This window comes from Vidua chalybeata, chromosome 8, assembly GCF_026979565.1.
Source record: "Vidua chalybeata isolate OUT-0048 chromosome 8, bVidCha1 merged haplotype, whole genome shotgun sequence".
NCBI lineage: Eukaryota > Metazoa > Chordata > Aves > Passeriformes > Viduidae > Vidua > Vidua chalybeata.
The window spans coordinates 18,479,184-18,496,821 of record NC_071537.1 but is presented as its reverse complement, the minus strand read 5'-3'; the positions used below and the strand labels follow the sequence as shown (position 1 = coordinate 18,496,821).

At 42.3% G+C, this 17,638-nt stretch overlaps 1 protein-coding gene across 1 annotated transcript in view; it reads right to left on the bottom strand.

Moving 5' to 3' along the window:
• Positions 1-17,638, bottom strand: part of ANTXRL (ANTXR like) — a 57,153-nt gene that overhangs the window by 11,783 nt on the left and 27,732 nt on the right. Inside the window, exons 13-17 of the mRNA XM_053949553.1 lie at positions 15,165-15,260; positions 14,486-14,524; positions 11,189-11,287; positions 9,986-10,153; positions 8,761-8,841 (exon numbers count right to left, since the gene is read on the bottom strand). Of these exons, the coding sequence (XP_053805528.1) occupies positions 8,761-8,841; positions 9,986-10,153; positions 11,189-11,287; positions 14,486-14,524; positions 15,165-15,260 (483 nt within the window). The remainder of the gene's footprint in view (positions 1-8,760; positions 8,842-9,985; positions 10,154-11,188; positions 11,288-14,485; positions 14,525-15,164; positions 15,261-17,638) is intronic.

Below are 17,638 nucleotides of genomic sequence, written 5' to 3'. Positions count from 1 at the left end.
CACTTGCTGGCCCAAGGAAAAGTCAACAGCAACCAAAAGTCTTATTTTTTCAGGTAAAACAAATATGTCGAAATAAGTTTAATTCAGGCTTGAAACATGTGTTGTTCATTTCAAATAATTTTTGAGTTTCAGACAGAAAAGGTGTTTCAAAACAAAAAATTGAAAATATTGAAACTTTTTCAAGGGTGTATTTTCAACTTCAGCTAATTCTACTAACATGAAAAAACATTTACAGACCATCTAAAGGAACAGTTTTAAATAAAAATAAAGACAGTAATAGGGAAAACTGTGTTCAATTCTACTAGGCAATTAAAACAGGAGCTGTTTTGCAGTAAGATTAATAGCTGCATTATCCCAGGCTTCTGTAGTTTGTTTTATCAGAATACTGAGAGTTGAATACAATCAAGTACTGACAGTTTTCCAAGACACACATCAGCAGACACTATTCCCCAGTTCACAGTCCCAGCTGTGCACAGCTCTGCTTGAAACAAGGGACAGGTCTGCTGGGAGCAGTCTGTTCAGTTAGGTTGAAGACCAGTGCAGGAATACACTGAAGGCAAGGGAACTACTTCCAATTTACCACTGGAGAAAGTGGACAACAACGAGGAATCTGAGGGAGGAATAGTTCAGCCAGGGAAATCAGACTTTTAAGCTAAGACCAGTACCCTTCAGCAAAATAAACAAATGCCCACCATCCAGCTCTCTCATGCCTGAAACCACTTTTTCAGCTTAGGCACACAAGGAAAGGGACATGAAGAGCCCACCCCAGTATTGAAGACAGGGCTGTTCAAATAATATGCATCACACTCCATTCAGCAGGAAATTGCATGCTGCTTCCAGCCGTGCCTCAGCAAGGAAATGCAGCAATAGGCTACAGACATCTCCTGAAAGAATGGCCAGAGTCACAAGATATCGTGCAGGAATGCATCATCGTGCAGGAAAACATCACATGTCTTGGACCTTGCCGAGGCTGTGGCTGAACTAATGCACAGTGCAGATCCACAACAAAGCCTGTTGATTCTGAGCCCTAAAAAAGCAGAAGTGACAAAGGGAACAGAAGAGTAACACTGGACATAACCAAAGTTAAGGTCTGTCAGGTACACTTTACATTCAGTATGAATCTCAAAGTATGACCAGACCAAATCTCACCCAAACCTCAGAAAAATATCTTAACCTAAACCTGCACTCACATGTGATTTACTGCCTTCCTCTTTCCTGACAGCTTTTATGGATGAGGGTCCCAGATTAGAGGAAGTGAGGAGAGCCACCATCAGGTCATGCTACTCAAGGTTATGCAGGGGAAAAAAAATGGTATTTACAAATTGAGGACTTGTGACTCATATCCCTTGTTTTAACCACAGCACCACACATTTCCACACTTGAATGCTGACCAGACTAGAATGTGGTTCAAGAAAAAAACACAACAGCGGTTGGTTTGCAAAAGATTTTCCTCTTTCCTTTGGTGCTTTCAGGGAAAGAGGGAAGAGGACGTTGCATTTGTCCATCTCCTAGAATGGGGAGGGCTTTGGAGACAGCAAAAAAGGCAACAAACATTTGCTGGGTGCAACAGCCTCAGCCTTGAGGTATTGGTGGCTTAATGGGAGTAGCAAATTAGGCCACAAAGAACCATAACTGATCTTGCTCAAACTGCAATTAAGTGTCATCATGCTCTCCTGAGTGAATTATTTGACTGTCTCTCAAGAGCAAGCTGGGATTATTGTGTGCACAATGTTATTCACCTGACTAGGGTACAGAATAATGATGGAAACTCAGAGATTCCTGGTGGAAATGGTTATTATTTTTCCATGCCTCAGCCAAAAATGTAAGATCCTGGCCCACCACACAGACAGGCTGCTAATGTAAGCTAAGGAAGGCTGGGTAGGTTACTTTCTGCAGTGTTACCCAACTCAAAGACAGTGAGGGATGCACAGCTCCCAGCAAATCAGCTGAAACAGTCAGATGATGTTCAGCACTGATCCAAGGGTGCTGCTGGGAAACAAATAAAACATATTGGCTGCAACATACCTGTCCATGTGCAAACTGGGGATCTGTACACGCAGTCCTAGAAAGGAACCGCATGTACATTTGTGCACTTTTCCTCTCAAAAGAGGTGTGCCATCAGTACTGCCCTGTGGCATAGTGCTAAGGCCCAAGACAGCCTCCAGGCTTCTAGTCAGGCCCTTGGACACGCTGTAGGATTGTGGAACATCAGTGAAGTACTGCCTGGAAATCTGTGATAACAACACAAGAGCCTGTTCCCTCCATGCAGACATGTCAGAGATCAGTTAATGAGGGATTAAGTCACCAGGCCTTATCCCAAAGACATGCTCCCAATAAAAACCACTGAGAATCAGACCTGATGAAGCTATTCCTTTATCATAAATATCAGAGAAATAGCAAAGTGGCACATATGTTTTAAGACTAGCAGAAGAGTCCCCTCTCTACCTAACAGACTCTATTAAGTGCTCAAAGTACCAAGTAGGAACATGGTCTCAGCCTCCTAGAATTTACTCTTCACCTCACTTATTCACTGTACAACTGCAGTACAGCAGAAGTTAAATACTATGTAAGCTACAGCCACGAGGCTGTACCACAAGGCCAATCCTTTTCACCCTGTTGTGTGCCAAGCAACACCAGCCCTGGGACTTGCACTCATCCTTCACAAGAGCCTCTTGCTCCTGAGCATGCCTCTGGCTGCCAAAGACATGGACAGATTACTGGTTTGACCTGGGTGCAGACAGGCAGCATCCATCCCCAAAGCCTGTGAATTCCTCTTCCACAACAGAAATAACACAATCCTGGCACAAGTGAGAGGTAATGCAGTATATGGGCTTCTTGTAGGACAGGAAATTCATTAGTCACTGATTACATGTTTCCAGCTGCAGCACTCAACACATCCTGGGAACTGTGCATTAGGACATTGGTCCCACACCACAGAAAGGGAGCTTCTTCCCCTGTGCCATGTCTTCTAAAGCAGGACTAGATCTCAGAGATGCCTATGTCCTTTAAAAAAGAAGAAAGAAAGCAGCAAAATGGGAGCTTAACGTGTCACATTTTCATTGAAAGTGACAAAGCGAGATCACCTACTGTGGCAGGCAATGTCCTCATCTCTTTAATTTTTCAGCAGCTTATGAAGGTGAAAAGCAAAGGGAAAAAAGCCCCAGGACCAGGCAGCAGCCACTGATGACTACAGTCTGCAGGAGCTCAGTGCTGCTTTTCCAGCCCCCCCTGTAGCTCTGCCAGTTGTTACATGGGTGATTACAACACATCTCCAAGCAAGAGGCAGGGAAGCCTATTAACAGCCATTACTGGGTCTTGAAGAGAAGTAATTAGAATAAGCTCCAAATAGCACCAGTACGTGGGCAGCCAGCGTGGCGTGACAGGTGGGTGCTGCCATCACCGTGGACTGCATTCAAGCTGCTGACCACCTGTAAGTAGCAGCTAGAGAATAATTATTAGTCATTAATAATCCATGAGCTTGGTGTCCCATGATTCATCTAAGGAGTCCCAAATGCCTGGCAGAACACTAAACCTCACAGCTGTAAGGAAGGTAAATACTGTGTTCTCATGATTATTTTGTTGTTAGGAAAACCAAGGCACATAGATGTCATGGTCAGCATTACAAGTAATCACTTGAAATTTGAGGGTCATCAGACCTTCTGAGCTTTAACAAACCTATCAAACTAAGAGTGATCACTCTGAAAGGGATGCACAGAATAAGGAACCCACATACTCCTCATTTCAAAGGCTGCTGTTTAAAATTCCAGCTTCTATGCCTTGTTCCAAATCACACCATAACTCAAGGGTGAGAACTTGAAAGGATCCAGAAGTTCTGGCTTCTGAAATGACCAGCAGCTCATAGTTTGTGACATTTTTGGCTGCACAGCAGCCTTTTAATCTCAGTTTTATGGAACAGAAAAAGGCAAAAAAGCTCTCAAAGTTTTGTACAGCAGCCTACTTCTAGTCCTGTTCCCCAGGAAAGGCCTTTACATGTACAAACCACAGGGTAGTACTACTAAGGCATTGCTTTTTTCCAAGTAAAGTCCCAGGGGTATACAAGGGGATGGTGACAGCAAAATCCAGTCTACACTCCCTGTTGCAGCTACAAAAGTTCCAGTGAAAATAATGAGATCACGTTCTAAGTCTTTAAAGTAAATGATCAATTCTGCCTGAGAGGAAAAATGTTGGGTTTTTAGTCAAAGACTTTGGTAAACCGAGCCTCTAAGAATTTCCTGCATCAATCAGTACGTGCTGAGAGGCAGAATGGAATGGAATTGCTGAAAGCAGCAACTCACAGACCATTGGAAAGCACCTCCCCTTCCTCTCTGCAAATACTGAGGCTTTCAGTGTTTACCTGCTGCCATTGGTACCAGCCCACTCCTGAACCATGAGGCCATGGCAAGAGTTTGAAACTTACCTCGTGCAGAGACTACTGACAGCCTGCCCTACCAGCTACTGGGGTTTGTTTGTATGACATTTCAAGATGGCCAGACACTAATATTTCCCAAACTCCAGCCTCCACAGCAGCTGCTGCAAGCTCAGAACCAAGCTTAGGAGGACACTAACACAGTGATGGGAAAATCTTCAAGAAAATCTGAATACCTTGAGCAATACAGAGCCCAATCAGGCCATGTGAACACTGATGTACTCCTGTGGCTGGATGAGCAGCATCCCCACCTCAGAGCTGTCAGTCCCTTTCTTGGGCCAGAAGAGTGACTGCTGGTCCTCTAAGACAGGGATTTCTGAGAAAGGGGTGGGAAGAAAGCCTAGCTCTCAGGGATCCACCAGTGCAGCAGTGGCACAAATGCCTGTGAAGACTTCACCTTTGTACATTCCAGCAAGGCAGAAGGCCCAGCAACCCACCACAGAGCCACAAGTCCTTTTTTATCCCTTGACTCCTCTGCTGATGCTGTCTGAGAGCTCAGCAAAACTCCATGCCACAAATAACAGCCTAGCTGCTAATGATGGGGTAGAGCTAAGTGTGTTTATCCCCTGTTGTCCATCCTGATGCAACAGAAATTCCTGCTAGAGGTGACCTGAGGAAGTCAAGTGAGCGTGATCCTGTGACCCTTTACTGAGGTACTTGTCAAACAAAAAAAATTCACTGGTGGTGCTATGATGTGACCTTGACTGGAGACCAAGAGGAGGAGCTGTCTGTAAGAGCCCAGCAAAACACTGTGGGCACACAGGAGAAGGAGCACTGGAGCTTGTGCCTGCATGGCTTTCTGTAAATAGGCAGTTCCAAAAAGCTCCTGTGATTTTCACAAGGATTAATGCAGTCCTATTAATACAATCCTGCCTAATACTGATGAATCATCCATCCTGAGATCCATTTCTTGATAAGTTCATGGAAGACATGAGCTGGGGCAGGGAAACTCTGAGAGCTTCAGCCAGCTCTGCAGCAAGGCCATAGCCCAGAGCATGATGCTACCAGCAGCTCAGGTCCTGCAGTGTGAGAGGAACAGGCTAAGGAGGCTGGGGACCAACATACTGCTCCCAAAGACAGGACTGCAGGGAATCAGTCTGTCTCATCAAGGGGAAGGGCATGCAAACATGAACTGAGAGAGAAAATGAGGAAGAAACCACAGAAGGAAATGGAAGGCAATATCTAGGACAGGAGACCAAGGAAAAGAGCAGGATGGGAATGGCAGCAGGACCATGATGAAGGAAGAAAGACAGATGGATGGACAGCAGACCTGCTCACTTACAGGAAAGGACAACAGAACCCCTTGCAGCTGTCAGTCCCATATTACTTCACACATGCTTCAAGCCTGTATTTCTACTGCAAGGTTCTCACACTCTGGAATGGGCTTCCCCATAGGAAGACTCAAAAATATACAAGCAATGCTATTTTTAACTTCACTTCATGATGGGAATGGGTAAGAAGTCATGATTCAAAAATCTGGGATAGCAATGCTGCCTTTGCTGTATGGTTTACAGATCCAAAGATAAGAGGCCTGCACTGTGGGGAAAGATGCTGAACAGCTGTCAAAAAGTGTAACAGACTTTTGCTTCTCTGTGACAAAGCTAGATACATTGGTGAATACATCAAAACCAACAAAACTATCACAAAGTTTTTGTACAAGTATTTTTCAGGTTTTTGAGAAAGAGAAAAGCTCCCACATCACAGTATTCATTTTCAAATGATGGAAATGTTACACTTTTCAAAAGAGTTTCCAAAGACTGCTTTAATGTAAAAAAAACCCTATATATATATATATACACACACATATATATATGAAAAAAAAAAACCTTTTTCATCTTCCCCTTGTCCTAAAAGCCTTGTAATAAATATTTCTCTCCCTGTCCTCTGGATATTCTCTTCTCCATAATGAGTATTTTCATTATGCAGAAAAAAGTGGTTTGCTATGATTTCATCCAATGGCTGCAAAAAGGGATAGATGCCCAGCTGAAGCAGCAAAAATGGAAAAAGGAATTTTTTTTTAAATGGAGGTAAACTGTGAAACAGAAATTTGGAAAACGTAACTTCACTGAATCTTGTTCCAGTGGGAAACAACCTATATCTCTGGTAACCTCTGAAAATATAAAGGAAATAACTTGTTTGATTCTGGGAACTTCAGATTTATGACTTTTCCGAGTCATGAATCCAAATATCACTCCTCAAACAGCGTGAAATTGTGTTCATAGAGCTTAGAAAGCAAAAGGTTTTCCTGAACAACCAGGGCAGCAATGAAATTACCTTAAAATATAAATAAAAAGCTGCTCTTAGACCCCACCAAGAACTCTCCCCCACTCCAATCCCTCAAAACCACACAAACCAAAGCAACCTCTGGCTCCAAGATCACCCTACACTCCCTGGCCTCTGGATGGCAGAGCCTGGAAGAACACCAGCTCCCCAGCCCCAGGCTAAATGCTCTGACTGTGCCAGCACAGCTGGCCAAGGAGTGACCTTGTCCTGCCTGGGCTGGGCAGAGCTGTGCCCTTGCTCCTGGCGCTGCCAGAGCTCCTGCTGCCCGTGCTGCTGCTCCCTCCCAGCACTGACGTGATCTCCCAGCTCTTCAGCCACCATGACGAGTGTGCACGTGTGTGTGTGCTCACATTTACTGACCTGCACGTACAGGTGGATTTATAGACATCCCCAGCAAAAACCCAGCTTACAAGGAGTCAATTATCCACTGAGAGACTGCTACTGGAGAAGTTACTCAAAGAATAAATAATAAACTTGTTCCTTTCTGTGCTAGTTCTCTCCATGAAATACAGACCTGTGATATCTTTTTATTTTTTTTTTAAACAGCAGAAGGCTGTCGAGTTATATTCTTGTTTCACTTTCAATATTCTTCAGCCTTAGTTAATTTCACAGGCCAGGGAACAGAGATGATTCTATGATTCCACTGGATCTGGCTCAATAGGATTCTTTCCACCCTATTTCCCAGATGTACATTTGATTTTTCTTATGTTGTCCCTGATACAATAATCCTTCAGCTTGATGTTTTACATTGCCTCTTTTCAGCCCCCTGTTCTCCCCACAGCAGAGCTGGAAGGCAAGGAACTGAGGATCCCTGTTCTGAGCCAGCCTCCTGCATGTTTCTTGACCATGCTGGCTAACAGAGGCTCTGTTGTGCTCTGCATTGATAGAAATGTCCCAACCAGGGGAGTGAAAGGCAGAGGATAGATTCATATTATACAATGTTAGTGCTATCAAAATACAGCTGGACCTAAAGAGCCGATTCAGAAGCTCTAGATCGTGCTTAAAAAGTAAATAAGGTGTCTCTAGCACAGCTGCCTTGAAAATGCAGCTTAGTGAAACATTTAAGACCATTTTACAAAGTAGTATAAGAATCTGGGGTTGTTCTCTTGGTTTCCTTATGTGCCAAAAGAAAAATGGAAGAGATTAAACTTTAAATACTGATGCAGCATGTTTGGTTGACAACTAGACAAATGGCATAATATTTTGCCAAAAGCAAGAGACATGCAACTTACTGCCTTAGCTGATGCAAATTAGAGCTACTTTTAAAGTCTGTCATTAGGTGTAAAAGCTACCCAGGCAAACAAGCCTGGGCATCTGCACCAGTCCTATCCCCAAAAAAGCACTTTATGGACCCTATTGCTGTAATTCTATAATCCCCTCACCTGAGAGCCAAGGTGATGAAATGTATGGACTCTGCCCACAGGGGAAAGAGAGATGCTGTTGTGTCTACATAGTTCTCATGTTACAAAGAACCCTTGCAGAAAGCAAACCTTGATGGTGAAACAGCTCAAAGCAGCAGCACTCAATTCTTAGGGAGTTGTTCCCTCAGAATAACAAAATAGAGACAATCATAACAGTGCCAGGCTCACATGGGGAAACTGTGAGAGCTCTGAACGAAGCTATTGCCAGTGACCCAGGGACAGTACACAGACATCTTTGTGGCTCTGAAAAGCACAAACTCAATGCTGCCTCCCAGGAGGATTCTACTCCTGACCTACTTTTGGCCAATAGACTTCATCAAGGCAGGACATACTCCTTGCCTATGTGCAGGAGATGACTGAGAAATGCGTCTGTACACAATTCAACCCCAACTTGTTCTCCATTAACTTTGCTATGATTTGTTTTTTCACCATCTGTACAGTTCATGATTTCTCAATTGTCATTGAACTTCATTATTAAAACCAAGAAACATAAAAAATGTTTAGTTTTTAGCTTTAGGGCGATGTGAAAAGGGACAAGCTTATGAAAATAAAATAGATGGGCTGACTGTAAGGGAAGAGCATTGCTGCTACTAACAGAGGAGTGAAGCCAGTGCATTTGAGATTCCTTACCTTATCCCCTGGCTGTGGTCTCATAAGAGAGACTTGGTCATAGCCTCGTCGAACCAAAGCCCACAGTGCATCAAGTTTACCCTGCAATTAAAAAAAAAAAAAAAAAAAAAAAAAGAGATACAAGATATGGACAAGAAATGTGGTAAAAATAGCATGAGATTAAACAACAGCTGGGTTGGTACAGCTTTTCTCCATTAAGTTGTCTGCACACACACTGGTCCTGTACCCTGGCCTCTGTACACTTTATCTGGACAACCAGAAGAACCCCAGTGGGGTAATAACAAATATGCAGTGAGGATGAGAGCAGATTAATGTGAACAACTCCCTTAAGAGGCACAATTAGACAGGTGTTACTTTAAAGTGCTAATCTCACTTTAGGTGTTACAAAAGGCAGAACAAAAGTACAGTAGAGATGGGAAGAGAACTGAAACATGGATAAACAGCCAGAAGAATACCTACCTAGGCAGGCTTTAAAATTCACAGATGCTTTCCAGAAACATTCAAGCACTGTTTAACTGATCTGTAAGTAAGCAAGGGAGGGGAGAACTCATCCCAGAAAGCACTGTTTTGGGACATGGCCATAGATTCCCTGGGATGAGCATGGTATGCTGCAGCCTTGACTGTGCTAGCCCTCCAGCTTCCTTCTCTGCAAGCAGGGAGAACAGCTCTTCCCTGCCTTTAGGGTTGTGTGAGGATACATACATTAAAAGACATTGAAACACCAGATATTATAATGACATGGGAGAATTGAGGGTGAAAATATGGGGAGACTGAGTGACTTGCCCAAAAACCAAACACTACTGTCTTGTGGTTGAACTAAGGGGAAACAGATCTGGATCCCAACCCAAGCCTTCAGCCACAATGCAGTCAAAGTAAGGACAGTGCCCTTTATCTGATCCTTTTCTATGCTGCCTTGAGATGGCAGAAAACAGCATCTGCCCTCCCTAAGGTTCAAGGGATCGGCTGTTGCACCCCAGGCAAGAAAAGAGTGTGAGCTGAGGAAAGGAAGATCTCTGCTCGTGCCCTCTACTCTTCTCAAAAAATTATGGCAACACAGTGCCAAGTGAAATATACATTCCAAAACCAGGCAAAGGTGAGGATTAATGGCCACTTTTCTAAATAGGCTCTCTCACCTCTGCTGAAAGAAAGGTTGTGCTAAGAAAGTGCAATATAGCATCTTGCGTGACGCAAGAGACTTGCTAAAATGGAGGGTCAGACACATTACCTTGATTGGAGTGTACCATTTTCGCTGGGAAGGTGGTTTTCTCACATGGGGCTTCTTTGGCTTGGGTTCCCATGGCTCATACTCCTGTTCTGGCAACTTAATAATAGCATTTTTGGGTTTCTCCAATTTTGCTCCTTCCTCTGTTGACCCCTTGTCTCCCCATCGCACCTGATGTCAGGAGAGCACACTGTAAGAAGACACTTCAGCAGTCCCCACCAGCAGGTGGTTTCCACAGATATTAATCTAGTTCCCATCAGATGACCAAGTGCAACCAGAATTAGGTCAAATTTATGAAAGCACCAAACTCCTACCACAATCAGAAATACACACTTAGGAATAAAATAGTCTCATTGAAAAACTGCTGGAACTACTTAGCCTTTGCACATTCCAGTAATCTAAGGTATTGTGGGAATTCACAGCATCTGGGGCAGATGAGAATCATTAAGGTTGGTAAGAGCTCTAAGATGATTGAATTAACCCAGCACCACTAAACCATATCTCAGGTGCCATACCCACACACACCTTTTCAGCACTTCCAGGGATGGTGATTCCATCACTTCCCCAGACAGCCTGCTCCAACTCCTAATCACCCTTTCAGTAAAGAAATTTTTTCCCGTATCTAATATCTTAATATCTGATTTTGTTGTCTGACTTAGCTCAAGCAGAAAAGTAACTCTGCATTCAAAAACAATATATGAGCCATGGTGTCACAGTCAGCATACATTCTCAGCATCAAGGATAAAATTCTTCCAAGGAAAATGGTTAAAGATATTAAGATGCAATACTTCATCTGCAGTCTTGCAGGAACTTGCTGAGAAGCCTCCCCTTCCATAGAAACCAGGCACTGCATAGACAGCACCTTCAAATAAAAAATCAGTGTACCTTTGCCCAAATTTCTCTGACAAGAGAACTGGTTGCAACTGCACCAAAGGGTTTGACTCATGAGATTAAAGTTTCTTTTGGTGCTTATCTCATTTCTTAACCTGCAAATTTTCTCTAGCTCTTAATGCTAGATTCATTTAATTATTCATGCAAATGGTAGCAGCTTGATGCCTGTTACTTGGACACAAGGTGCAAATTAGGTATACAAGTCCTGATTAAGTCCCAGTCTCCGGTCCTCTTCAAAAATCACATGAAAACACAGCGGTACAATTTTCAATTTAATGTGCTGGGGTTTATAACACTAAAGAATAAGCCAAATACCTCCATCCTCTTAATCCCACCAACACCTCGACCTCCATAATAAGATGCATCCACGGTTGGCCACTTCTTCTTTGGCAATCCGTCTTCATCATCTGAGTCCTGTGGGAAAGACAGGGAGATATTAATGCTGTTCTCACATAAAAAGCATAAACTGTGGAAAACAGCTGAACATCCTATGGTCCAATCCTTGGATATCTGGCTTTGTGTATTATGCTTATTTGCTGACAAACCCAAGAAAGTCTCTTGTCTCTGCAGCTGCAATTTTAACTAAGAAGCCAGAAAGGATTGCCTATTCCTCTGCCCAGGCTGCTTTTATTTAATCAAATATGCATTGAGCTCCAAAATCTCAACTGATTTGTAAGGAAAGGCAAAGTATAGATGAATTGTACATATACTGGCTTGCCACTGTGCTGTACAGAAAATGCAGTGGTGAGTGAGCCCAGAGAAATAATTTCTTAATCGCACTTTTAGAACTTAATGTCACCTAACAGAGGGAAAAAGTGACCACTGTTGAGTTTTCTGACATGTGCATCAGACCCTTTTCTCATAGCAGCTGTAACCAGCTATCCTACTCTATTTGATGCTTTGTGGAGTCTGGCTCAAGCTATACAGTTTGAAACAGGGTTCAGACAGGAGCACCTCACAATTGTTAGGGAGATCAGAATCAGAGCAATCATAAAGACTGAAGATTATTTGTTTGGAACATGTCAGAGTCTAAATCAGGAATTAACTTCTGGTTAATTTTTCTGTTCTTGCCTAACTAAAAGCTGGCAAATGGTTCTGGCTCAACAAGCCTGGGAACACATCTCCAGCTTTATCATCTTGAGCCAAGAGAACTGTAACTTCTCAGACTATATCATTACACTAAGTCAAGGCACCTGAAAGTCCCAGCCTGACACTCTCCGAGTACACAGACAGCTGAGGAGAGAGCACAACAAACCTCCTACAATATTTTGTTCATTCCTCAAATAACTGTGCCTCATGCTTATACACAGACATGCATGCTGCTCTTGGATTGGCCATGCACAGTGCTCTCTGCTACTGTTCCTCAGTACAAGGATGTTTCTAGAAACACTACCTGAACTTACTTTTTAAATAAAAAAACAAACAAAAAATTAACTGAAAGACAAGTACTACAGAGAGATGTAAATTACTGATACATCACTAGATGGCATTTTCACAAAATTACCCTACATGTTTCTATTGGAATGGAAAAGGAATTAAGAGCCCAAAAGACAATAATAGCTTTTTGAAGCCATGCTTTAATTTTTTTGTTTGTTTGTTTGTATTTACCTCTTAGGTTATGCCTTGGAGAAAGGTTATTCAGTGACATGTGGTCTCTCAGCTACAGTTCAACAGGTCAGTTCCGCCAACAAATTCTTTAGTATGGCCAGGCAAGACTAGAGCTAACATTTCAATTAACTAGTAAGGGGAGTTTGAGGTTGGGGTTTTTATTGTTATTGTTTGGCTTTTTGGTGTTGTTTTACCTTTTTTTTTTTTTTGTTCCCGTTATTTTGTTTTTATCCTAAATTGGGAAAAAAATATGCAATGAAGGTATTGTGGTTTGGTGTTGGGTTTGGTGTTTTTTCAGTAAGCTTTTTTTTTGAGAGTACAACAAATACAAAAATTTTATCCCATTTCATGCCAATCTAAACCAGTACCCAGTGAACTGCATCAGCATTTTAAATTAATTTATATTTGATTTCATTGTGAACATGACTACTGTTTAAGATACTCTGCCTCTTCCATGCAATGTAACAGATTTCAAGTGTTCATGTCTAACAGCTCTTACTGCCTGACTCCAGCAGGACAGAGCCAATAGTAACAGCTGCTACTTTTCCAGTTGATAAGGGATTTGTAACAAATATCCCCTACACTGAACACACAGCAAAGCAACATTAATAGCTACCACATGGAAATCTAATGCTTGTGCTTTGGAACAAGTTTTACACACCTATGTTTAGTTTAATAGTAGCAATACCACACTGTATCAGTTGAAGGGCAGGTCATCATACCTAGAGAGCCTAATACTAAATGTAATGAAATTCATCACACATTACAATTATTATAATACCCAATTATTACAACTCATACTGGATAAAGACAAGGCCAAGAAAAGGGATGGATAACATCTGTATTCTGTGTTATTCCTGGAGGCTTACATCAGTTCATTCTCTTCAATTGCATTTAAAATTGCAAAGCATCTGGAACTTCGGCAGGGCTGTGATGCTCTCTGAAAGCTCCTTCAAATGCAGCCAGCATGGCTGCAACTGCAGGCTTTGTGATAACACTAATCACACTAACCCCAACATAAATTCTGCTGCGCATTCTGAAGTTAAATTGTCACAGTGCTGCTGCTCAGGACAAGTAGCAGGATCACATACATGCTAGTGGTGGCCTCTAGCAACCTCAAAACAGCAGCTGTGGTTGCCTTCCTTTCATGCCAAGTTACAGCAAGTTAACAGTAAACTATAGGCTTCTCTTGTGGGTTAGGCAAGAGAATAGTGGAGAATATTAAATAATGGAATATTTTTAGAGAATATTAAATATCTAAATATTTTAGAGAATATTAAATAATGGAATATTTTTCCATTATTTAATTGCCTATGCAGAGGAAAGAAATAAAGGCAGTAAAGTAAAGTAAATATACGTTTTCTCTGGTGGTGCTTTTATTTACTATTATTATTTTCATGAAACTATTATGGTGAAACTAAACTGAGGTCCGGGTCAGTGAGTTACTGTCCCCAAAAGAGCTAAATACAATCCGGCCTCACACAGCTCAAAACCTAAATGGAGAAAGGCTAAATGTCCTTCCAAAGGTCACTCTGCAGAAGAGCCACAACCAGGGCAGGCTTTTGTCTCCCTTCCAGTAGCAAAGCCACAAGAATGTGGCCTTTGCTGTCCTTTTTTTCAGCTGCCAGACTGTTCCTTACTACCAATCTGGGCTAAACTCTGCTGAGAACAATGGCAGCTTTACTGGAGGAGGGACAGCTGTCAGCACAGCTTGAGAATCTAAGATTTGCTTACACACCTGTTCAATGCACAGCAGAAGGAACAAAATACCATAGGAACTCTTGACCTGTGGATTTTTGAGTTATGCAACTGTTTTCACTCTGGATGGAAGCAGTTTTGATGTATGCATTTAAAGAGGCCAGAAGGCAGAAATAACTGTCCTGACCCAGAGCACTTCCTCTCACAGCCTTTAAGGTGTCATTAAGACACCTACAGGGCTGACATTCCTGGGCAGCCAGTACAGTGGCTGCAGGCAGTGCCACAGCTCAAAAATAGCACACTTACAGGCTCTGGAGGCGGTGGTGGAGGTGGCTCCTTGATCACCTGGAATAAACAAATAATGGAGAAATCTGAGACAATGGTAGGGTTCATCCATCTCAATATTATGTCCTCCCTGCTTTCTTGCCCATGTCACAAATGAGTCACGCTGCTTCATTCCCCCCTATTCAATCCTCTAATTAGCCCCATTGAAAACAAACCCAGATGAGATGAAAAATAACATATAATTACCAAGTTAGTGCAAAGATATGATTTCAGAATCTGCAGCTACTCTGAATTCATTAAAGAAACCCCAACGAACAAAATGCAAAAAAAACCCTAACTCTTGTCTTTAAAGAGGACTGTAACAGCTTGTGCACACATTAGTAAATCAATTCCATTACACTATTATGCAGCAGGTTTCAAAGCTGGTCTAAAGGAGGTCTTGATCCCTACAGAAACTTAAGTCACATCCATGAGCTTATTTAAAATTCTCATTCAATGTAAAAATCACATAGGCCTTGAAACAATCAAAAACCCAGAGAACAGTAATTTAAACATGCACTTTAAGCAAATTGTTGAATCAGGGCTTTACAAATGTGGCCATTTTTTAAAGCAAGGTTAACCACCCACTCCAACACTAACTCTGTGCTTTAGCAGAGAATAGATGAAACCAAGTCAATAGAATAAAAAAAACTGTACTTACCACTGTGCAGCAAAGGGGCCAAAACCACCACAGAAGAGCCAGAGCCAGCAGCAGAAAGAGAATCAGAAGAGCAATGAAAAGGATGGTCCCAGTCAGCTGCAAACAAGATGATTATTTCTGAGTTACCTTTGTATGTCTCAAAGAAGGCAGGAGTCCTAAGTTACACATTTAGAGTCAGCTTTCCCTCACTTTGAGGTCTCAGGTAGATTGTGCAGTCAATCCCTATTATCATTAGGATCACATCAGTGTCTGAGGTCACAAAACCAGGGAAGCATCTCCCCTTTGCAGTTTATAGCCCACTAGATTCAAGAAGGTTAAACTTGTATACAACTCATTCTGGACAAGTCCCTTACTACTGTCAGAATGGCATTGCAAACTACATGACCACAGACCTCAGGTGTGCAGAGTAACCTTTCATTCTAGAGATGCAGAATATGCAAATGCTGATATTCAACGAATGGGAATATTGGAGCTCAGACCTTATGGATAACTGTTCACATGCCAATATCATAGAACAGAGCACCACTTGCTCAGTGCATCAGCTCCCAAGCCTGCCTGTGTTGCCTCTTGACTCAAACCACTCACACAACCTTAGCCTAGGTGATTATGCAAACCAGCCAGTAATGCTGTTTATTCTTGGTAAATAGGGCTAGTTTTACTATTTTAAAATGAGATACTGTACTCATTATCTTAAGCATTTCTGATTCTTATATCCACTGATGTCTCTGCAGAGAACAGTGAGACTTTGGGGATGCAGAGCTAAGGGTCTATACCTTCAAAATCAAAGTCAAATTTTCTTTAGAATTACTAGAAACAAAAAAAATCTTGATGGATCCTTTGCACTTGGGGCATTTAATGTTAGTGCACTCAGAAGAGATATTAATTCTCTATTGCTCTGATGACTACAGGAATCAGGTTGTCATGTGCTGTAGAACATACAGAGCAGGTGGCTTTTGGGAAGTAAACATTTGTTTCACATGGGCAATGGCATGCTGAGACATGCCATATCCTTGGACTGTACTGGGTTCTGGAATGATATTAACTTTAGCTCTGATGTTTCAGCCTTTTTTTTTTTTTTTTTTTTAATATACACTGGGAAAATAAACCTCTTCAATGGTAGATTTTCAAAATTTGAGAAGAGGTTCAATTCACCAGCAACAGAGATATCAGGGAACAGGAAAAACTTAGCAGGAAACTAGAGGAAAGCCTGGTGTTAGAAGATGTGAAAAGAGCTTGAAGAAAGGTCTTTCAATCAGGCTGAGGAAAGAGGAGTTGGGTAGAGAGGAAGCTGTAAGAGATTTTCGAAGGATAGGTGGAAGGATAAAGGGAAAGAAGCCAAATTCCAAAAGTGATTTCTATATGATAAAGTCCATGAGATTCACCTTATTATATCTGAAACTTGCTGAATTTCCATGACACCAGAAACTGATGCTTAGCCCCTTCTTACAACAGGGATTCCCTTCACTGTTCTAGGTGTATTTGTTTTCCCCTCAGACAATGAGAAGGCTGAGGGTGGAAAGCACCAGCTGGTAAGAGCCTTGCAAAGTCTGGGTGAGATCCTGAATGACTGACTTAGGTGGTACTCAGTTCTCTCTCAGGCTAATTCCTAGAGCTGTCAGGACTGACACATTCAATATGGGACTAACACAAACACAGCTCCTACTCCATGCTTTTAGGCAGGTAACCCAGTATCCCATATCTGTGTCACAGCATCACCATCCCTACACTGCTCTGTGGCCTTTCATTATAGATGCAACAAACTGACCTGTTTCAGGATATGCTGTTTGGATCACCTTCATTTGGCCATGGAGCAGCTGGATTGCTCTAAAATGTGCCAGCTCCCTGCTCAAACAAGGCCTGCTAGAGGACACAGAACCCAGTTGCAGTTCAGTGCTAAGCCCCCCCTCTCTGTCCCTCCCTTGGCCCCATGTACAACTAATGGACCTGGAAAGCAGATACTTGAAGAGAAATGAATTCTCAGTAAAGTCAGTTTGCTGAGAAAAGGGTGAGTAAAAATCAAGCATAACTTCACAAAATATTGCTGCACTCCTTAAAAACAAACCCAAGCACAGCAGCAATGCAGTACCACTGCTACTATTACTCCAAACACACATTACCTCCTTGTTTTGTAGCTTTTGTTTCCAGGCATTGCTTTTCCCATGCTAACTGCACATATAAATTGCTGAGACATTTGCCAGCAGTAGCTCAGGAGCTGCTGGCAGCAAGAAGCTAAAGAGTCTTCTTTTAATGATTTTAATGATACAAAGCACCATAGTGAAGCTGGACTTCGAAAAGAAAATAGCAGACTTCATGCAGCTGAACAGAAATAAGCACGGGGATCACACAGAGGCTTTTGGATTATAGTGAAGATACTTACTGTACAGAAAAGACAGAAGGACCAGCTGGGGAGGAGAGCTGAGAAGGCCAGCTGACTGCCACCCACAGAAAAGGAAACAGGAGGGGAAAGGAAATGG